The sequence below is a fragment of the Pieris napi genome, chromosome 5, assembly GCF_905475465.1.
Source record: "Pieris napi chromosome 5, ilPieNapi1.2, whole genome shotgun sequence".
Taxonomy (NCBI): Eukaryota; Metazoa; Arthropoda; class Insecta; order Lepidoptera; family Pieridae; genus Pieris; species Pieris napi.
In genome coordinates this window covers 4212741-4237626 of record NC_062238.1, presented here as the reverse complement: position 1 = coordinate 4237626, position 24886 = coordinate 4212741, and the positions used below count along the sequence as shown (strand labels likewise).

The 24886-nt window shown below is 34.1% G+C and overlaps 1 protein-coding gene across 8 annotated transcripts in view; it reads right to left on the bottom strand.

The window, feature by feature from the left end:
• Positions 1-273: 273 nt before the first annotated feature.
• The window catches only part of LOC125049434 (homeotic protein antennapedia), a 151166-nt gene continuing 126553 nt past the window's right edge, over positions 274-24886 (bottom strand). For all 8 annotated transcript variants that reach the window (XM_047648726.1, XM_047648724.1, XM_047648729.1 and 5 more), the window contains 2 exons: positions 14020-14871; positions 274-2451 (listed from right to left, as the gene is read on the bottom strand). In XM_047648726.1, the coding sequence (XP_047504682.1) occupies positions 2201-2451; positions 14020-14680 (912 nt within the window). In that variant the 5' untranslated portion in view covers positions 14681-14871 and the 3' untranslated portion in view covers positions 274-2200. The remainder of the gene's footprint in view (positions 2452-14019; positions 14872-24886) is intronic.

The following is a 24886-nucleotide window of genomic DNA, read 5'->3' as shown; positions in this document are numbered from 1 at the left end:
ATACCACTCGTTATTGCTACGAGTCGTATTTTATGTATAAAGCAAATTTGACAGGCATTTTTTTTTTAATTTAGCTCACATACAAAGCTACGGTTCGTAGCGATAACGGCTGGTGTAGAAGAGAAAGAAGAAGGAGTCGTTAGAAGTCATATAAAATTCTATACACATTCCACATACCTATAAGTTTTTTCTTAAAACAACTGATTAGCTCAGTAACATTTTCCTTTAATGCAAAGAAAAATCGTAAAATTGTATGAACAATAAAAATCTGCATTACAATCATTATGCTTTATTAATTTCATGTATTTATATATTTATGACAATATCGTCTCGCCTAACCTTATTAAATTACTAATTATAGTTATATTTCATAAATTTCGAATCGATAGGACAAAGGTAAATAAAATTGCGCATACGCAGGTTTCTACGTTTACGTTACAGACTGCGTAGAACTAGTTGTGAGAACTTATTTTTAATAACCTAATTAATTTGATTATAAAATTTTACAAACCAATCGTGAACATCACATCTGGCAAGGGATTAAAAAAAAACAGAATTTTAGATATAATTGTCTTAGCTTTTATATAGTACATAGAATTTGACTGGCCAAATTAAATGTGATAGAATTTACTTAAACCAAAAACATAAGCTTAATAAAAACAACATTGAGCAAATCATCCAAATTTCATATCAAGGCGTGATTCTTTTGACACCTGTCAAAATACGTTTACGTATCGTTCTGACACTTGACAGATGACAGTCACATCTCGACAGTTAAAATCCCAGCCAGACTCCTTAAAAACATACCCAAAGTGTAAGCAAACCTAGTTAAGCGAATCAATAAATAAATATCGTGTTTAATATCGACAATATACAGTTATTTTACATTTACTTAACACAGCACAAATTAAATGTATACGGATCACTGAGACTGTACTTTTGCTAAAACCTATGAAAAATAAACATATTACCGAAATCACACTATAGTAGTGAAACTAATGTTTATAAGTAAATATTATGTACGATACTTCATTACGTATATCGGTTTTAGGCAATGATTTTATAAAAATACCATTTATCATGTCTCCAAGACTTGTATAGGAAAGGGCGACGCATCTACTATTTATAATGAACAACCAAGTTTATTCCCTAACTTTGGTATACTGTGTACACTGTACATTCCAAGCCTACTTTTCGTATAGAATGAGAAAAATAAGTTAAGTTTAAGAAATTGAAGGTAACTATCCACTTTTTAATCCTCCGGTGAATTTCTCTGTGTTCGCATTAACATTCAATAAATTACAAACATGAGTCGTACTTTACAATTAAGTATATAAATTTCCTATTAGATTTATTATTATCAGTAATCATTACGTATATGTGTCGTCAAAATCGTATACATTGCACGTGTAACTGGCCTTCCCTCAACGAAGTTAAAAATCAAAATCAGAGAAGATTCACAATAAACTCGTCAGACAAAACGAGAACTAATATCATATATTCACACTAAAACAATTGTACATAATCGTAAATTCTAAATTATAGTTTTTATATGTACAAAATAGCGTTTCGATAGCTTAATTAGAAATAAAACATCAAATATATTAAATAATAACAATATAGATACTAATTGCCGTCTTATCAATGGTTAATTATAAGAGGTCCTTACGGTTTTGTGTTTTGATAACATTAAAATAAAGATTTTCGTTGAATTATTTTAAAATGATTCACTTACGTCAAATAAAACTTCGTAAAGTTAAAATCTTATTCGATTTTTAAAAATAAATTCGTAGAGAGCGTGTAAGTGAAGCATTTTAAAATAAATATCCCGATTAAGAAGAAATAAACTCATCAGAGTTTAATAAATTTCCAACTACATAAATAATGAAATCACATAAAGTCGCAGTTCGTACACACTGCGTTTTTGGTAATTATTGGTATTGAGATTGTTCTATAAATTAATTTATACTTAACAATTGTAAAAATCTCTTCATCACACTATCATTACTCTTTATGTCAAGTCACTAAGTTACGTATTAGTATTGTAATATTATGAAAAGTCCAACATACAATTTATACAAATTAAACTGTTCTAGTAACTCCTTAACGATCGCTTCCGTGCACAATTTTTGTATGAAAATAAATGAACACTGACAGCCGTTCGAATTTGGAACGGACTCACTGATCGCGCGATGGAGGCTTACTGGGGGGAGGTGGGTGGACTCATGTTGTCCGGTTCGTCTCCCGAGCCAGGCTCTCCTTTGGTCTTATTCTCTTTCTTCCACTTCATGCGCCGGTTCTGGAACCAGATCTTGATCTGCCTCTCGGTGAGACAGAGGGCGTGGGCGATCTCGATCCGTCGTCTCCTCGTCAGGTACCGGTTGAAATGGAACTCCTTTTCCAGCTCGAGGGTCTGGTATCGCGTGTACGTCTGCCGTCCCCGCTTCCGTTCTGAAATTGGACGATAAAAAATGTTAATTTCGTAAAGAAACAAGGCAGTTAATCATCTGGCCCGAGGCAGATTAAAAACTGCATAGGTATTCCTGATAAATGGTGGTTATTTGTAAACAGCGAACACTCAGCCGGAGTTAATTGAAAATTGTTTTGAGCTTATCAATTTGTTAATTGTTTTTGCTTGTTCGATACTTCTCCGAAACAAACTTGCGCAACATATCCAATAAGATTGCTTTGTCCATTACAAATTTTGTATTAATAAAATATTTTTACAAAATAACTGAAATATTATGTATTATCTGTAAGTAACGTTATAAGTTATTTCTAATAATTGTCTGTTCAAAAAGACACTGCCTGGTCGATAAGTAAGTTTCATAAACCAGAAATAAAATTTTAATTAAAATTGAAAACAAAATTCTACCTAACACGCTCAGTTTGATTGTTTTCATTGCAGAAACACGCAAAACAGGTTGCATTACAACATCGGCACGCGAACTTCGAGGAATTTGTAAATTCTAACATGGAAACGTATAAAATGACGCAAATGTAATAGGCGTAGTTAAAAAATCATATTTACAAGAGTTTATCAACTGGTAATATAAAACAGGGTAATTAATTAGCAGTGTTGGCCTAGTGGCTTCAGCATGTGACTCTCATCCCTGAAGTCGTAAGTTCAATCCCCGGCTGTGCACCAATGGACTTTCTGTCTATGTGCGCATTTAACATTCGCTCGAACGGTGTAGGAAAACATCTTGATGAAACCGGCTTGATTTAGACCCAAAATGTCGACGGCCTGTGTCAGGCGCAGGATGCTGATCACCTACTTTACTTTACTTTACTTGCCTATTTAATTGACAACAGATAGAGAAATCTCAGACGCAGACCTGAAAGGTTGTAGCGCCACTGATATTATTATATTCACTTTGAAAAACGATTATGTAAAGCAAAATTATGCCACAAAGCGACATGAAAGAAATGATAAGGACAAGTATAGAGTCATTCTCGAAAGCGAATCAAACTAAGATCCAATTTAAAGAATATCGACCTCTTCATATACAAATCAAAGACACGTCCCAATGTCACGTCTTTTAAATAACGCATTTTAAAATGTTCTTAGATCATACTTTATATGGTTATTAAGTTAACTGCATCGCTCACAAGTAGGTGAAATACGCGATTTACCTGTATCCTCAAACTTACGGGCAATAACCAGTACGTCATACGAAATCTTGTATCCCATTATAACTTGTTACAATATGCATAAAATTACTTCAACATATCCACGGGATTTTCATTAAACGAGCAGAAGAATGTAAGAGAATGCAGTCGGGTTCAAAATTATCGGCCACTTGTTGCACAGGAAATTGATAACAGCCTCATCGCTGCCGGATTTTGGGACGCATTCAAGAATGTAAATATCGATAGGATAGCTCCACATGTCTACGTTCGGCCTGATTACGGAATTCGCAAATTAATTTTGGGGTCATCCAATAATTTACGTCCTACTGATGGGCTTCGAGTATATCCATAGATAGTGATAATTTTTTTAAAGCACTTTAATGTTAATTACATTACTGATAATACAATTGTGATCTGTTTTCATAGTTTAAAAGAGAGTATCCGTACTCAAACTAATACAGTGTAATTCATTATTATACATTTGGAAGTGTTAAGGAATTTGTCTAAAGTAACCACTCTATCTAATTTTCTGTGTTTACTTTGTGATGAAAAGAGAGCAGAAAATAAATGTAAGTTAATAATTTATGGCTCAGTCAACGTAATTGAGAAGTGTCAATGACATAAAAATGTTTATTAATAGCTCCTGTTAAACATAAGTGCGAAACAGAATAAGCAAAAACTGTTTTAAGTAGCGACGCTCTTCAAGTGCTATGCTGTATAAAATACGTCTTTTTGTTCTTGTTAATTTCAACTTAAAAGGGGTTTTAGCACAACCACAAAAACAAAATTGTCCTACACATATTTATGTACGAATTTCTTTGATTTTTATTTATTGTATATAATTCTTTGCCTGACATAGCGTGTTTCGTCACCAATAACAATTGCAAATTTACATTTTTAAATTGCATATTTGTATTTTTAATTGTATATTTTTAAAACGTTTATTGTCGTTAATTTTTATTGAATGATTTCTTTTCTCTTTATAATCTTAATGTTTTATTTAAATCATGTGCACACTTGTCGTTGCATCAATACACATGCATGTATTGTGTTTTTTTATTTGTATTCTCTGTAAGTGTCTCTGTATGTGTAAAATAAATTATTCTTGGACAAATAAAGAAATCAATTGCTGCACAGCCTTTTCTAACACACGTCTTTAGAACATACGCGCACATAGGTCTAGAAGATAGCACTACCAAAGTACACAGCGATGTACAAAAGTATTAACGCAAAATCGTGAGCAGCTATATAAATAAGTACGGATAGACGATCTTACGAGCACAGAATCGTACGTGAAAGCTCATGAAATCCCTCTCCCTTAGGGCTTTATGTTACAGTGGCCTCATCGCACTCACATGCATAAAACATGACTCCAACGTCAGATTTAAACCGATAGTAAGTATTAACCGCACGTCGAATATGAAAACTTAATTATGAAGTTGCGGTGCGTGCAGCACTTCTGTACCTACCTACCTAGGTAGGTACACTTTCTTTGCACCCTCAGTGGTAGGATACAATTTTTTCGTAAGCGAACGATGGAGCTTTAACTTTTAATATACATAATATATACATATATTGATTACAATTAATACACGTAATGTTACCAATTTTATTAGTTTATTGCCAGTTCTTCTCTTCCGTTCTACGCCCTTGATTTGAGAACTGGCAGTAAATGTAAAATTAGAAGCATTTCATGTATATTTATTTTTTGACGTTCATAAGTATACATTTTGTTATCTATATGAATAAATGATTTTGAATTTGAATTTAAATTGCAGTAATAGTTGGTACCTAGTCATCAATTAAGGTTCAGTGTGCACCATCGGGTATTAAAGAATTCAATTCATATCAAAACGAACGAAAAATATCGACATGTTCTCGTTTTTATTTTCATAAAATATTTTTTTAATCCTATTTGTAAGTTAAATATTGTATATATACATGAAAAGAAATCAATATTCTGTTCATTTTTGTTTAGTAGCATAGTTTTTTTGAATTTAAAGGTATGAAGATATTATTACAACTAACGCTTTTTATATGATTTGGTAAAAATATTTTACAAATCGCGTTCAAACATCGCCTCTGTACCGGAAACGCATCTAGGGTTGTTGCATGTGACGCCGGGCGCCCATAAATCATTTAGACCCTCTATTTTCATATAATCGTGGACAAACGTAATGTGATGAAATCGATACAGTAACAGTAAGATTCGGAACATTCCTTTTTCAAATTTAACGCTGTTCATTTCTGTGTTAGTTAAGCAGGAATTTTTAAAATACCTATGATAAATAACATCGAACTGTATTAATTAGAATATTGTATTAATTTTTCAAGAGTAGTGTTGGCCTAGTGGCTTCAGCGTGCGACTCTCATCCCTGCGATTTTAGGTTCGATTCCGAGCTGTGCACCAAAGAACTTTCTGTCTATGTGCGCATTTAACATTCACTCGATCGGTGAAGAAAAACATCGTGAGGAAATCGGGCTTGCCTTAAACCCAAAAAGTCGACGGCGTGTGGCAGGCATAGGAGACTGATCACCTACTTGCCTATTAGATTGACAAATTATGATGAAACAGATACAGAAATCTGAGTGCCAGGCCTAAAAAGGTTGTAGCGCCACTGATTTATTTATTAAAATTAGAAGCTCATGCTTTTAGGTACACGAATACGACAGCTTGTTTCTATTCAAACATACTTTTAAAGCTTTATAAGTACCTACACTTGATTTAAACGGTGCCAAAACAAAATTTTTGATATTGTTAAGAAAATATTCTATATATCTTTATTTTTAACGACTCCTTTATTTTTACACAAAAATTTCCTATGATAACGTAAATAGCAGTTTCGTTACTTATCGCTTATGAATACCTATATCCAGGCAGAAGCTTATCGACATATGAATATCATTAATATTTATTGCAGAACGCTCATAACCTCTATACAACATAGAGGTGCAACTTATCCGTATGAAGTGTTGAATTACTGACCGGATTTTACCCGGACCGCATTTGTACTGATTACTCAAAAGGATTTGTTGTTTATGGTTCCATTTGATAGTTAAAAAGAGATTTTTACCATCAGGAAAATTAAGAAATCTGAACATATTAGTGAACACCTCTGGGAAATACTAATTTTTATTTTCGTTTTTAATTAATATTTATTATGGATTAAATTAAAATTCAGATATATATACGAATACTTACAGAAACCTTACGAATTTCTAGTTAGCGTTTACACTATCATTCGTTTTATGTAAACGAAATTTATATTTATTACATTTAATTAATCGTGTATAAATTCGCGTAACATACATAAATCACTTGCGATCCTTCTTATTAATTGTCGTTGATAAATATAGCGATCTCGGCTCACTGATTAAATCCACCATTCATAATATTTAAGTCGCTAAAAATAAACAAACGCGCATCGAATGTGTAATCCTAAATACCAAATTCATCAAGGGATGACAAGTGAAAAGAGCTTTTAATTTAATTCGTTGCGGTATCGCGCCCGAGAAATACGAAAAAAATATAGCAACAGCTTGAAGCGGTATCGACAATCCATAATTCATGTCCTACAATATGAAAATATATTTCGAGCCCAACGCAAACGAGTAAGTCCGACTTTTATGACATTTCATTTACGCCCTTATCCTGTGGGTGATATAGCTTCAATTGTTTCAACATTATAACGAGTTATTACATTTTAAATCGATTCCACCACTCACTGTATTGCAACATCATACATGATATCAAACGGTTATTCAGATTAATGCAATTTCTCTTAAACGCTTACACGTCGTAAATAAAATTGCTGGTTTCCAGCGAACTCGTTGGCGAAGGTTAAACCTGCTTAATAATTTTAATTGATACAGCATCGTGCAAAAAGGATTTAACTTGAAGACTTCATTGCTTACACGAATGTAATTAAGTTGCTTTAAATTTAAATGATGCAATTTTAACGGTATGTACTTAAATACCTCTTTTATGGAGCGTATTGATAATGGGACCGAATTTAAACTTTTGTTGCAAACATTTCTCTGTAAACTTCAGAGTTTTTCTTGAATATTTAACGTTTCATTTTTGAATCCAGTTTTCTATATGAAATTTAAGTTTATATGAAAACTATGTTTGAATTTCGTAATAACATTCCCTACGGAAACACGAATCTTGATTACGAGGAAATGAAACAATTGATCGATACGGGTAAAAAAACAAAAAAATGTGGGAGTCTTTCAAGCTAGGACATTAATCATCCGTGCGCTGGGCGGGCCGTAGACATAATCTGCGTTCGCAGTTCACTATGTACGAACCTGCCTAATGACTTTTGTTATATAACCGCTATTGTTGTGTGGACTGCTAGTTTTTCGTTGGAAAATGCTATTTTCTCTGAAATGTTCCGTTGGAAAATCTTTTGAAAACTATTTGTTTATATAATAGAAGTAGTGTTTTAAATCTAAATATAAAGTAATATATTTATTATTGACAATAGTCTGTACTGCTACCGTCAATGCCGCTTTTGAAATACCAAAAATATTTCTCAGGAAACACACCAGATAATGTTTCCATTAAAATATATGTTGACGTTGAAAATGGTAAATCATACAAAAACATTTGGTCCGAGCTCGGAAAGAATTTATATCGCGAATACAAAGCCATCAGTCAGTGTTGTGTCGACGCTGATTCCCGTCGTGTTTTGCATTCGAAATGGAATGTTATTCACCGAAAATTTCGTTTTGCTGTTCGCTAAAAATTACGCCGGCCGGATTGAGCGAAATTCCGCCCGCAAAAAAGGTGTCAAATGAAATATTCAAATATATTTTAATATAATTCATGCGGCGGGTTTCATTTCTCTCCCTCGTAATGGAATGCTAAATTTTCGGCTGAACAAAAAATATATATTAATGCGCGTACCTAATAGCTTATACAAACTCGTTTGTTGGGTATTGTTGCTCACAATGGATGTCATAACTCCGCGTCGCTAGCACGGCCGGTGACGTCTTTGTTGCCGGAGCTTTGTTCTACACCCGGCTCCGCCTGTCGACGGGATTTCCTACCCAGGGCCTTCGACCTCCGACTCACTCCAACCCAGCGATCGATACAAACTCGAATTCAATTACGTCCCTCCCGTTTCATGATCAACTTTTCTATCACGTAAATTGAATACGGTTATTAACTAATCACATGTCAGCCCATAAAAATACAGCAATAGCTTTCGAAAGGGCGATCCCCAGTCTAATTACAGTTTGTTAGAACCATTAAGATAATTTGCAGCGGGCAAAACACGAATGAATATTTGAGAAGGCGATAGAATGTGAGTAATCGCTTTGAATCACGAAGCGAAAAGTTATGAAAGGTGCTGGCGAGGGTGATTTTTCAACGTCCGTCACGAACGCGAAAATCTTAATGAAAAAGAAAGTGTTCAATCGTAACGCGTAACAAAGAAACGAAATAATCTCAAGAGGGCGCGATGTGTGGGTAAAACTTCATCTATGTGTATGGAACGCATTAGGGCTCCAAGATGAGCTTCGCCGCGGGACAGCGCGTCCCCTGGGGTCTCCCCCAAAGCGAGAGGGGCGGACTTCGCTCCAGAGAATATTTGACACGGGTCTGGCAGATAGACAGGCCGGTCATGTGTGATCTAGGCAGGAAACGAGGGGTTTTTTCCGTTCCTCCGATATCGCTACGCAAGTATATATGATTTATGTGCTGTCAACTCACACATGTGTACACACCATATGATGCCGCTTTTTTATTAGCTAATGACACGTAATATCCTAATTATAGGACTATAGCGATAGAATATATCGACCGCAATTACTAAATTGTTTCGAGGTTCAGTTGTAGCAATATCCTTATTGGATAGAAGACGTAATCATAATTTAATATGGGTTATTACGTTTCTGTTTCAATTTGAAATGGTTCACGGAGCTAAATGGAATTTTAATACCATATAATAAGTTCGGCTTCATCGGCTTAGCAGCGGTCAAAGTTTGATTGGCGTTCTATCTCGACGTTTAATTAATGTAGGGTAGAGCTTACCTCACTTAGCGCAAGAGCGAGAGAGCGATATAAGAAGAAAAAGGAAGGAGGTAGTTTTAATAATGCTGCCAACGCTGTCAACAAAATTTCCTTTAAACAGCTTTAAATCTTTCAAGACACATATTACACATACATTTTAATACCATAATATTTAGGTATAATAATATTTAAGAATCAAGACATTTCTATACATTGGTTACTCAATAGAAATTTTACATTTTATTGTTTAATTATCTCTTTGAATTAACATCAGTATTTATTAGCAAACTAATTTAAGGTCCGTTTATTTGAATATCGATATAATAGAAGATAAAAGACCTATTTTCTTGGGAAATGTCGAAAGTATGGCAATAAAAAGTGACACGCACATTCACGCAATATTGTCAATATGTATATATTATACTTGTGTGGGTTAACCTTCGTCGGACGTAAATAATAATGGGATTGGCTGAGGGCTCAGATAAAGGTTTATAATTATGGGCTGTGATGGTTTTTTAATAAGCTTCAGATGATTTCATTTTTCTTGTTCCTCTTTTAGATTACAAAAAAAACTATATCTAATGTTTTATTTTACTTTTTAATATATACATATATCCGAATTGCTAAAAGCAGATTTACAATATTTAATTTAATCTTAAATCTATGGAATAAAACTTATTTTTTTTGAGAAAATTATCGACAAATCACTATAGTCACAAAATATTAAAAAAGTACTTCAGCGCCATCTTCTGTATCAACGCAGTACTACGTTCAACTTCATTGTAAAGTCCAGCTGAGGTCAGAGTATTATTAAAAATTATACGTTAAATTCATGCACGTGGATAATTAGTAAAAATAGAACATTAAAATAAACGGTGCTATTTCGAGAAATGTCTAAAATAATATTTTGTGTTCGAATAGCAATTTATCTGTTTCAAAACCGGATCTACTAAATAAAACCAGAAATGTATTTTTACTTCGAAAAAAATGCTACGCAAATATGCACGTGTAGACAGGGGAACGACGGAATACAGGGGATATATTTTCGTAGTACAAAGTAAATAAACATTCAGAATTATTTTAAAAAGCCTCTAATCACTTCATTTCTAAAAGTTCAGAAAGTATAATATTTATCACAACAGAAATATTTAAACTACCAAAAAACTCAATGAGCGATTTCACAAAAAAAAACATTTAAATTTGGAACCTAACCACTTTTAATGTAAAACTTTTTAGAGGAATTTTTAAAAATCGAATTCCTTAACGTTAAGTACGTTCATTCATGACGTGGTACAGTGAAAAGAGAAAATGAACCCTCGAAAAGAATCCCAACTTCAATCTGAGGGCACATTTATCGTCATTGTTGGTCTCGACAGTCGAGGATCTATCAAAGGTAAGTTCTTACAATGGAGTTTATCGGAAAGGAGGAAAACTGGCGCCGCAGTTACGCCATTGTACCAAGCAACGTTATGTAAGGTATAGATACCGTAGGTAGAAAAATATTCGAAAATTAGTCTAACACCAGAGTTTAATATCTAACGGGACGTAATTAATACGATTCGTAAATTTTCCTATTATCATAAAATGTGTTCCACACAAATAGGTATTATAAATTAGTTAAAAGGTTTAGGGTAGTTTGTTACATACATAATAATTTTTTGGGTTAGATCGTCTTGTACATTTAGTACATAATAGTATATTTTTATTGAATATTTATTTATTTTATTGAACATTTATTTTAACTCTAACAAAGAGTGACCGGCATTTATTTGTAATTGTTCATCGTTTACCAAACGATTCTAGCTTTCGGCAGCAGAAAGCGGAGGGCAAAACAAATTCTTCTATTCAATCATCGACCGGGCACAAAAGCCCGAGGCCTGATAACCGAACAATGAAATGTAACAAGTCGGCATTGTGCTGACAGGGGGTGATTTCCATTATATTTCCATTTCCACCTCAATTCTATGGCGGCCTACCTTGTGCTAGGAATAGAAAATTGTTCAAGTGGATTTTCCGGTCTATACGACTTCAGATGCCACCTAAGAGTGATTTATATAATTCAAATGACGTAGCCAATTATAGTTCGCTATTGAAGTACTATTTTATGAGATTAACAGCGTAAAAAAATATATATGCCAAGTTAATATCGTACGATTATATATTGGTAAGTATTGTGTTAATTGAATTTTAAATTTAAATAACATTGAACTAATCTAATAGATTCCATTATTAATATATATAATATACGTAATGTGTATATACGATATATACTCTATTGTATGAGGGAATTCTAAGAGGAAAGAGTTATTAAATACGCCTGATAAGTGCAAATAAGGACCACGCATGGAAACGTAAAGATAATGCAAATAATCTCAATACGAACTTGTCCTGAACGATATGATATTCTCAAGCAATAAATCACTCAGATTCCGTCATAATTGGTCAAACGATACTCAAATATAGTATAACACATACTCGTTACGTTGGTGCTGCATTCCAGTATTATTAACAATTTAACATCTATTTATAAAACGCTTTGGTTGGTGGGACTTTTTCTTAAAAAATGGAATAGTTTCAAGAGCTTCAAAGCGTTCTAAATGTGCTGTCAAGAGGTTGAGAATGGTATATGTCATGCGCTAAATACATTGTCAGTATGTAGAATGTTATCTTTTTATGAAGTAAGGTACCTAGTGTTTAAGTGGTCACTGTAAAGTACTACTACTACTTACTTAGCTTATATAAAATATCATCTTATAGTGACGAAACAAATATCATTATTTTGCCTAAGGTATGTATTTATGAAGCATTTAGAGCAGTGTTGGCCTAGTGGGTTCCGCGTGCGACTCTCATCCCAGCAGTCGTAGGTACGATCCCCGGCTGTGCTCCCGACTTTCTTTCTATATGCGCATTCGCTCAAATGGTGAAGGAAAACATCGTGAGGAAACCAGGCTTGCCTTAGACCCAAAAAGTCGACGGCGTGTGTCTGGCAGAGGAGGCTGATCACCTATACTTGTCTATAAGATTGGCAAACGATCATGAAATAGATACAGAAATCTGAGGCCCTAAAAAGATCAATGATTTTATGTTTTTTTTTATTTATTTACGAACGCTGTGATTACTAGTATGTTACACACCTCTTCAATATAATGTAGATGTTAAATTTGACTGACAAATGAATTACTAGAACAAAAATTACTAATTCCGATATTAAAACATTAATAACCTTGAAAAGCTGTGAAAATATTACCTATTGTTATGGATTCATTCATGATCTACGCAATTTGTATCAATAAATCACATTATCAAAGAACATTGTAAAACATAATTAATGTTGACAAACAAATTAGATATCTGCTGGCACGTAGTACAAAGGCAAAGTTAAAATCCATCTCTGCCTCATCAAACGCTCGAAATTAATTAACTTCGACAAACTTGGAGCTAGCTTCTAAGAGTATAAATTGGCAAGTTCTGCCAATGGATTCGGGTTTGGCCAGAGAAGGGTTATGACATGGGGTCGTGAGGATGTTTTGCAAATTTATATATTATTTAGTTAGCTTATGGCACTTCATGTTACTTTAATTCAGACGAATATTAAACTTACTAGTAATTTGCGTATATAATGTATCGTATTTGAACTATCTTAATAAATTCAATCATCAAAAAAATTTAAACTCAGTAGTGGGTATTTATGGTATTTATAGTAAGTATTATTATTATACATTAAAGCGTCGTTAGTAAGTTATAGTACCTATGTACTATGTACCCAGTACCCACTGCTTAAAATCCTGTCGACTTACATGAATATATACTGTTCTTTGATTGAAAATATAATAAAAATTAAATAACATACCATTTATACACTCAACATAACACTTGTTTTAACACTTTAATTTACATTTGAAGGTTAAACTCCGCGCGAATTTAAGACGCATAGTTACTATTACTGGTAAGCAATATCGAAGCTTACTTGACGATTGTAGGGTGAAAACTAAACTTTGCAATACATTTTAAAATGAGATGCAATGTGATTACAATAAAGGCCCTAAATCAAGCAACCAAGTCATAAATTAGTTCTCAGACAAATTCAGAAACAGTAGGAGTCGGTAGCGCAACTTGAGGGCGTATTGTTCGGCATTGGTGTCAGCAAAACAGAAGGTGAACGCTTTTGTGTCGGAAGTTGTAAATTTTATGAAAAGTGAAATTCCTTTTGAACGCCTGTTAAGCCCATAAATAATCCCTGCACAGAAGGAATTTCATTGTTTCTGGCACTCATTGTTTCATCAATGCGTACGAGTTGCGAAGATGTTTTTGTTAGGCAAACGTTTACTTTCAATAGATTATTTAATGTGACCAAAGGTGAAACTTACCGAATTGACTTCTCATCCAGGGATATAGCGGACTAGGTAGCGACGCGTTGGTGTTTGGAGGTGCTTGCTGAGGGGGCGCCTGTTGCCCGTGCATGGACTGCTGATGCATAGGTGGCATCTGTGTCTGATGCTGCATGTCATCCACTGGATACATGAGGTGCTGCTGGTGTGGCGGTACCCCATGCTGCACCATATGCTGCTGTGGATGCATGTGGTGGGGCATCTGCTGCGCCTGCTCCAGGGGCGGACTCCCTGGGACTCCGCCCGCCGTCGCCGCCGCCGCTTGTAGCTTACACGACGTGTAAACGGCTGGAGCCGGTGGTTGATGGCCGTTCGGTCCATATCCATCCGTTTTAGGGCCCATGTGACCCATTTGGGATGGACTATCAGGCCGGTAGCCATTCTGTTCCATCTGCTGGTAATACCCCAATCTATCGTAGGGTGGAAACCTAGGATAGGGCATTCCAGGTGCTGTCTGTGCAGAATAATGGTGCTGTGCAGGTCTGAGCTGTGGGTCGCACCCTTCCAACTCGTGTCCTTGCTGCGGGACAGCTCCATAGTGCGCGTGGGCTTGTTGGTGGTCATGGCCACCTCCGTTCCTCATGTCCGGCATGTAGGCGTTGGAGAAATATGTCATGCTGTCGCAATTGTTGGCGCTCATCGCGGGCCCGCAGCCCGCGCGGCTCGCGTCCGTATCTTCCGTCGCAGGTTCTCGGCCACTGAGGCCGACACTATCACTTTATCAGTCACACACACACTTCGGATTCCATTCACTACACAGCAATGCTCGAATCCACAAAGGCTTCACAAGGTGCGAACGGACGGTGTCTCCTCATCAGATGCTCGTCGAATCTGGAAAGAAAGTTTAATAAACTTAGTTAATCTATTATTAAATTCTTTTTCCTGGTGTCAATCAGCGTCCTGTCAATCGATTAAATATTATGATTGGCGTGCTCCCGGGAGTCGTGCAAATCATCACATTACGCCTTGGATCTGGCAATGTTAAGACTAACACGTGTCCTGAGATTAGAACACACATGACGTTAATAAACCGCATATCTTTTGAGTAAACGCCTATTAGCGACAACCTGTCTATACAGGACCCTCTGTTCTCTGCAGATATAGCATTCTCAAGAAGTGTCTGTCTTTGTCCCTCCGAAGGAAACGGTTCCTCAAAAACGAGACAGGGAGATGAAATACAACCGCGTCATATGGCTGACCTGTTGTCATAGCCTCGACGTTTCGAAGCAGTTGATGGAGCATGAGTGACAAGGAAGCCGAGGCCGACGATGTAACATTACAACGACGTTAATTTGTATTATGATATGTCGGTATCATTGAATCTACAACTTTATCGTAAGATCTCACTTAACTGGTTGTAATGTATGAAATTTATAGGGTACTTAAGGCGACAGCTACTGGAATTTACCAACAATAAAAACTAGTCATGTAATGCGAGCAGTAATAAAAGCGAATTCCTCACGTCGATCTACAGTCGTTTTTTGATGATATTGTACGATGTTGCTTCCATTCGTTAGCGACTTTAAAACTGAACTACGTAAATGGACGTCTTTGTAAAGTTATGAAGCAAAATTTTTGATATGGTTTGTTAAACATTTCCTTAAGTAAAAAATCTACATAGAGAAGTACTCAGCGCCGATACCCGCCCCTTGAACGGAGGCAAGTTATTTAAAACTCAAATGCACAAGCTTCATTAGCGACAGTTAATGATGGCGGCGTCTCTCTAGACAATATGTTTCTTGCAGATGTTATTTGTTATATAAATAATATGCTAAATCAAACAGTATTTTGAATGAAAGGTTCATTGAGATTTATAAGTTAAAAAACCAGCGTTTTATAATTTCGTAAATTCATAATTGAAGTTTATATGTATGATGTGATTTATAAATTCATAAGCCTTAATACTTCACAGTGGGTTGGAATTGAAAGGCACTCGGAAAATTTGCATGTTGAGGGATGGACAATTTAAATTTACGATTTCGCCGCTCCCCAGGCGGGAGGACCCCGAATTTTTTTAATTTTCAATTTCCATTTACATTCCAGACTAGCTTTGTTCAGTTTACACACTTATAAATATATGACGTTCATTAACTTTGGGATTAAGAATTTACATGAGGGGCAGACCAGCTGCGCTTTCGAATAATTAAAATTCAAAAATTTCATTTATATTTTCTGATTTTTCAAGGTATCATTTAAATATTTCAATTACATTATTCATTGATAGGACTACTTCATACATTGATACAGTGACTTTATTGAAGTAAATATTTCCCTACAATAGAGTATAAAAAACTAGAAATACTTCTGCATGTAAAACATTAATAAAACTAGATGCTTTCTAGAAAAATGGCTTATAATACATCTTTAAAAACCATGTCTATAAAAATGTTTAACACTCTATTTCCAAATACCCATAAGCAACAATTTTAATATCGTTGACTATTACTTCTTTATATAGAGCCTCGTTAATATATAATATTTTGCCATCAGCTACTTCCCCGTAACCGTAACATGAATTCCAAGTATCTACTTAGTTTTTATCTGTCCTAGCCCACAATTATGGGGTTAAGATAAAATCTCCGACCTGGTCCAAGAAACTTGTCTTTAAACTGACCGACGGAAATTAAATCCCACGTGCTTTTGATAATTTGATAACCTGCTTTGATTTATTAACTTGTGTGAGTCAGCGAGTTCTCATGCCCTTTTCAACTGTAATAAGTAAGTTTAATGGCAATGTGCGAACGCGGCCTCATTATAAAACGTAGACTAAAGATCTCGTAGATTTTAATTGTTTTTACGTGGAAAAATAACGTAACCCTAGTAACAAATATTTATGTTTAGTCTACGTTTTATTATAAAGCTACTAATGTAGGGTAGTAGGTGGTAGTAGGACTCCTTTCTCCGCAATTAGACTCGTGGTTGGTCCGTTGTGCGTAAAGCTACTAATGTATTCCAAGTAATTTGTCACACAGTCCAAAAGAAAATGCCGAAACCAATTTCTAAATTTGAAAATTTTGTTAATAGAATATAATACAAACACTGATAAAAAAAGATTTCCAACCAAAAACTGAAAAATAAGAGATTAATTATATTACAATTTTAATTATTTAAAAAAAATATAACCCATAAATGGCCTCGGACTTCTTAGGCTCATAAAATTTGTGAATAGCCAGGATTTGAACACCCACAGTCTAGCACTCTATTTAACATAAAAGTATAATAAATAATACTTTAATGCGGTGTTAACATCAAATACATATGTACTAAATGACAGATGACTTCAAAGGATTTTTATAAATGGCATTTTATACGCAAATATTATTTCTGCTAGAACATTGTGTGAATATTCCATTTCTTCCGTAATATTAATCATAGACAAAATATAATAGACTAAATATTAAAAGTATTAATATTGTTGCGCGGGCGACAGTCGGTAGCTGTTAATCAAATGACGATCAAAGGGTGTATTTTAGGAAAATTTCTGACGCCTGTATTTATCATTTCCACTATTTGTCAATTAACGCTATTGTTGGAATAACGTGGTCATGATTTATTTTTGTTCTAATAATATTAGGTGGATTCCTTTTAATACTAGATCATTAAAACGATATTTTTCTATACTAGTATGCCTAGTAGGTTCTCAAATAGTCACGCACAAAATACATATAAGTCACCTTATATATTTTTACATGGATAAAACATAACAAGCACTATACGGTTCTATCATTAATCAACTTTTTTGTTATGTACGCTGAACGATCCAATTCTCCTATTGAATCCCACAACAAGTTTCTATGATTCTATATTTAAAATGCCAATATAAGTCGGCGATCTGTATTATACGTTATTATATTTCACGAAGATCTGTTGAAAATCTGTTTTAAATATAGAATCCGATTATTATAGAGCATACTTAGATAATAGCTTGTTAAGACTAACGCACACATAGAAAAACGTAAAATTAATCTGCCTACACATAGGTATACCGTATATACTGGGCAACGAGTTTTCACTAGGGAAATACAGGCATAATTTTATATGAAAATATGTGTACAATTTTTCTATATCATCAAAGAGATGTCACCTAATGAGCCTCCTGTGTAAATTTGGGGTTGTGTGACGCTGAGTGAAATCCTATGTACAGTGTTAATTAACCACGCCAAGTTCGTAATTTAATCAAGCAAGTTATGCAATTTTCATACCTACTCATGTTTCGTGATTTTTCATACAGTGTGACGGGTTTTCCCGAGAGATGCCATGTAATTTTACGGTTTTGAGAGGAAAAATGTATTACGTTTTGACGTCTTTGGTAATGTAAAATTGGGTTACAAAAAAAAGGATTCTAAACTCTATTCTAAAAGTAGTAATAAGAATTCTTTTTCAGTTAATTTAGATAGTCTATAGAGACTAGATTTTTTTTAAGATTAGTTTATCTAGTTTCCATAAACTGCAAAAATTCCATATATTGTTAAATATACAAACAAAATCATCAAAATCTGTAATGGAAGTTCAAGATGGCGTAGAGATGTAGGTATAAGTTAAGTTAGTGGTATATACAATCTAAAGATAGAAGACATCTCTAAAACAGGTACCAGGAATCCAGCAATCAAACGGAGCTATCAATGAAATGCGACGCAATCAAAATGCCGGACATTCCTATGCGTTGTCTCTACGGTTTGAATTATGTCAATAAGAAAAATCTAAACGACCCTTTAATAATATCATCAGACTTCTGTACGATACCTACCTACGTAAATATATTAATCGTATTAAAAAATACAACATTTTGGTTATTTTTAATTGGCAATATCTCTAAAGTTAGTGTAACTTCTCACAGAGAAATACGTTTGACCCATAACCCAAACAGATACATATTTTATTACACACACTAAAACGCATCTCGACTGATTTTTGTAAAAATAATATTTGCAGAAATAACGAGTAATATTTAAAAATAGAACCCGTTTTTTATTATATCGAAAGGGTTCTAAACTCATGAAAATTTGGCGATGAAACAATAGCGACGTAGCCAAATTACATAAACGCAATGCAATAATCGGTTGTTCACGGTATTATTGCAGTTTAATTAACATTGCTATCATACCGGCTAATTGTTATATCACGCAGATGTGATTTACGATGTGATACAGACACCGACACCTTCGTGTAATTGCTAAGTAAACATTTGCGTGATACTGTTTAGATATTTTAATTGGTAATGCATATAAAAGACGATTAATTAATATCGATTAAACTAAAAATAAATTGGAGTGTACAAACGACATTTACAATGGTTTTAAGTAATTATATCTATTAAATAAATTGGGTTTGTATAAACTCTTGATGAAGCATGGACAGACACTCTGAGAGAGTGTACTATGTTTTAAACTCTTTCCGCGAACATATAATCCTCAGATAAATGTTTTGATTTCCTGAATATAACTTGCTATTCTGCTGAATGAAACCGATCTATGCAATTTGAAATATTATCACAGCTTTAAAATTAAATTTGAGCGCCATCTTTACAAACTATAAAAACTTAATACAGCGCCATCTATCATTTTATTAAAGAACTACGGTGACTGTTAATTCGAGAACTGGACGTGTAAAAGTCACTATTGCTATAAGGCGGCTAATGTAATTAAGAGACTATACATTTGGTTACATTTCACTTATTTTCGCCTGCGGATTCTCTTGAAATGGGCAATATTTCTATATAATTTAATTTTTGGATAATCTACGACCTACGTAATAGTCTTTAGTAGATAACTGTTGTTATGCCAATTTTGCTTAATAGCTAACCGTAAGAATAGTATATTTTATTTTTTTGTTTGCTATAGGTTCCTATAATTATAACATATTAAATTTATAAAATATAATTATAAAAACTTTATGTTTCAATATATCATATAATAATAATAGTTTATGATTCAATTTGTGTATATTGTTAAAAGCTTCTGTTACAAAACATTTATTTTTGTATACTTAAAAAAAATATACATTTTTGTATTTAAACAATAAAAAACTATAAATATATATAATGTTATTTCTCATAATTTTCAATATTTAATGATGTTTAGCACCATCTATCTAAAGTTAATTGTATTAAGATGAGGGTTTTTAAGTATAAACTTGGGCCGTATTATATTTAAAGTTTTAGTAGTGACATCTGTTGTTGAGTAGATCAATAAACGAAAGCTTTTTGGCCCTAGATGTCATTGAATTAATTAAGAGCATTAAGAGATTTTTATAAAAAACTATATAATTACAATAACTATTATTATTCTGAATTTAAAAATAATACTTATGGGTTATTTAAGATATGTTAATACATTCTGATAGAAAATCCAACTAGAATATTATAATTATGTAAGAGGGAATTTAATTCCAATTGGAACGATTTACTTATTCACACAATAGTTCTCAAAGCAATCTTACAAATAGTTAAAATTAGAACTACATATATACTGTACCAATGTACTGTCAATGACTTAATGTTCTCGGTCAGCAAGAAAGCATCTGGACCGAACTATCTGTTTCCACCGGCTTTTGTCCAGCGCCTCTCTTATGACAGTGTATAGTTTTGAGGATGATGAGTCTTTTATCCTTCCATCAGGTTGGTGAACGGCCACGTGATCTTTCCCCTTCTGTGTTACCAACCACTATCAATTTCCCCAAGTTCTCATCGCCTCTGCGCATTGTATGGCCGAAGTTAGACACAATTCGCTTCGCAGTCCCCGGTATTCTCAAAGGCATCGATAATTTGCCCTTCCCTAGCCAAGATTCACTAACACGTATCTACTCGTATCAGTTCTATTCTGGTTACAATTCCTTTTTTGTTCCAGATGTTGCCTAAACATCATGGCAAGCCTTAATGTTAACTAATATTAAAAAAAATATACAATAAATTGAATACTATTTAGTAAAACCTTTCTAATGAGACAGACATTGGTACCTACCTAAGTTAAATGGCTCATATAATATATTTGTTATATGGAAAAACCTTTATTGGCTGTTGATAAACGGTAGGCAAATGTTTTAATGTCTGGATTTCTATACCTACGCAGTTGAAAGTATTAAACCGATGAGGAGGAAAAATAAAATATATTTGCGAGATCAGGGACGGATATCATCCTTCATAATTATTTTTGGATTTCAAATGCGGGATACTTCTAACGCAAAATGGCGCTGTTTGTTACCATGTACCTAATAGGAGACCTGTATTCTTTTCTAACGCGAAATTCGTTTCACTCTTAATATAAATAAAAAAAATGTGATGGTTCTATCTAGTATACAATAATTCTTTAATTTTACCAAATACGTTGGTCTGTTTTAGGTTTTAATTATTTGTTAAATGTCGAACATTTTATTCAAATCAAAGACCAGTAAGATGGGTGAGGTAGGTAAGTACCGAAAAGGTATATATTTTATATAAAAGAACATATTTAAAAATCGAATTCCACTTTAAGCGCTAACACCTGTATGATATACAATGCTTTAGAACAAAGCAGCTATATATAATACAGCCATATTTTTATTATGGAACAGGATTTTAAAATTTGAATACCGAACATTTTATAAATCGAACACCTAACGAATAGGTCGAAAAGAAACGCTCCGATAGGGATGGGACGAAATGAGAATCAGTGAATTTTTTGTGCGATTTTTTCGACGTTATTATTATGAGAAAAAAATGCGGAGTCAGTAAAGCGAAACGTGGGGTGGGGGCATGACGAGGGTTCCCGATTTGATTGAAGCGGGAGGGGCGGGGCGGTGACGTCACGCACTCATAATAGGCCGCGCCGTGCAGTGATGGCTGCCGTTTATCAAGAACGAGTGTTAGTTCTGCACTTGGGTTTTATTAGAAGCGCTGCATTAACGCAGACTTGAGTGCATAAATTCCTTTAGCATAATTTATTTTGCGTTTATTCAAAATTCAAATTTATCTCTTGGATTATCAGTTAATCTATAACCTTCGTTGGTGTTTCTATTTAATTTAATATTGTATTTGGTAGATGCTTAGAATCGTAATTAAAGTTTTTTTGCTCGAATATTAAATCAACTTTATAAAAAATAAGAATCAAATTATAACAAAAAATTATTTGAGTGAAGAGAGTTATCTCTTAAATATTAGATTATTATTTTAGATCCTGTTAACACGTCACATCATATTAAACATTTAATACACTTGAACTTTAACAAGGACTGTTGGGTTCTATTCTCTGCCAAACAAAAATGTGTCTGCCCCTCTTACTCATACAAAACTTTAAGAACCTTTGTTTAAATTGCAAAGTGTATATTGACAGTTAAATTAAACATTTTCTGAACAGGTGTAATTATAAATAGCCAACTGTTTATAACTAGACGTTTAAGGTGTATTACTCGCTTCGAATAAAGATAACGCAGATAATACCTGTCTATATTACTGGCCAAAGTAATTCATAATACGAAAGTCATACTAAGGCTTGCGTGCGTGATGGGCGGAGCGAATCGCGTGTCTCGAAGCAGTTATCGCGGGAACACCTCGGCACGGCACATCACTAGCTACGCCTATTCTTAGTGGTTGCATTCGAAATTTGAAATTACGAAAATTTGCTTCGGGGAGTTTCTATATACCACAGCGTATGTTAAGGAACTATGCGTGTCCGTGGGTAAAACAATATTGTTCGAAATTCAAATTTATTCGTCAGCTTTTTGCTATACCTACCTGAATTTGTAGATAAATTTATCATAATATTATTCTAGCCACTCCATACCACGTATTTTAATTTTAAATTTACGTAAATCAGTAAGGGAAAAATATTAAATTTAATTAGCGAGTATTAACAAAAAGTTTATATGATAATGATGACGCCATAGATCTAAGATAATGTCAATTACCATTTTCTACTTTGAAAAAGTGTGAGGTCATTCTCTTATATACAAATTTATTCGACAATTCTATAGTCTTCCACTAACTCACCCTTTATGGTGTATAGTAGGTATATTTTTGGATAGAAGCAAGTACTTGATTTTACTGCGAGCTGTGTTGGCCTAGTTCAGTTAGCGTGCGATTCATTTCTGATGTCGTAGGTTCGAACCCGGCGATGCACCAATGTACTTTCTTTGACGAAAGTATCGTGAGGAAACCGGCTTGCCTTAGACCCAAAAAGTCAGTGTGTGTCAGGCTGATCACCTTGCATATTAGATTGACAAATGATCATGAAATATACAGAAATCTGAGGCCCAGACTAAAAAAGGTTGTAGCGCTACTGATTTAAGTATTCCTTTTTAAGAAGCGTGAACTACTGGTTGAATTAGATCTAACTGGTGAACTCTAATGACCCAATAAAAACCCTAGTTAAAGTCAATTCCCAAATCCGCATACAGACTCGCCTGTCTACCATATGCCGACAACGAATTATCTCATTATACCATACAATGCGCGGAGGCGATGAGAATTTGGAGAAGCTGATCGTACTTGGTAGCACAGAAGGCAATGGATCACGTAGCCATCCAGATATACCAAGTGAAGGACTCATCGTCCTCAAAACTGTACGTTGTAAGAGAGGCTCTGGACAGAACCCGTTGGAAACAAATACACTTCAAGACTGACCATGACGCTCAGACATGACCGTAGAGAGAGAGAGAGAATTTTAATTCATAGGATTTTTGCTACCAATTAGGTAGAGTAACAGGATATTTAAGAAGTAATAATTGTTTTTAAGGTAATTGCTAATTTATTTAAATCCGTTGATTAGACGAACACAATCGAGAACAAGACAAACAAATTAAATTACATAATGTGTACTTAGAATGTTTACACAGTTGCGACAATGTCGAGCACCTGTTTTACACTTAGCCACTGTAAAGTAAATAAGATTTAACTAATTTTGAAATACTAATTAAAAGCGGAAAATTTCTAAAAAATACATTAAAAGCTTCCTTCAGTTTTGTCTAATGTCTGCTTATGTATAACTCGATTGTCGTGAGAACCCAGAGAAACAAGCAATGTGTGGCACGGAAAAATATCTGTTGACCTATCTATTTATTTTTATAATTTGGTCTACAAAAATTTCCGCTATTATTAAAGTTTATGGATTTTTTAATACTGTGGAAACTGGAAAGGCAATACAGGCTGTCAGCAAGGCCCTGGTGGACCTAAACTATGTTGGCTGGATGAAGGTGGAATACGCTCTTGGAGTCAACTGAAAATCCAAAGCATAAAGTAGGATATTAAAGGATTTCGATTTAGGTAACAAAAGAAGAGAATTTGCGATTCATTTCAAATTCGTATTATTATCATACTTTTAAACTTATTATCATCGTAATTATTTTACTTAAAATACAGCGCTTTGCAATGATACGTTAAGATATACAATTTGTATTTAATAATTGGACCAATATTATATAAAATGTGCAAGAAATATATCTACAGGACAATAATTAGAACCTCAATTTGGCTTCGTATATAATTTAAGGCTCCAGTCTCGACTAGGGTCTCCAATTATTTGAAATATATGGCTATTGTTGGCATTACAACAAAAACTATTTTTTTATGTAAGATTTGTTGTTCAGCTGGGTTAAATAATTTAACAGAGAAGGCTGTTCACCTACTTGCCTATTAAGTAAAAAATATCACAAAACAGATACAGGAATCTAAAACCAAGACCTAATGGCCGTAACGTCAAGTTTTTTCATATAATAGTACTTGCAAGCTTGAATTGGTTGCATAATGTTTTGTCACGTTTATGCATTTGTAAAGAAACGCGAAAGATAAGGACAAAAGATGCATAGCTACTTGAGGTTTTTGGAGGTTTCTACTAATATTTAAGGCCATTTCTCATCCTCTTTAGAGCGAGGAACC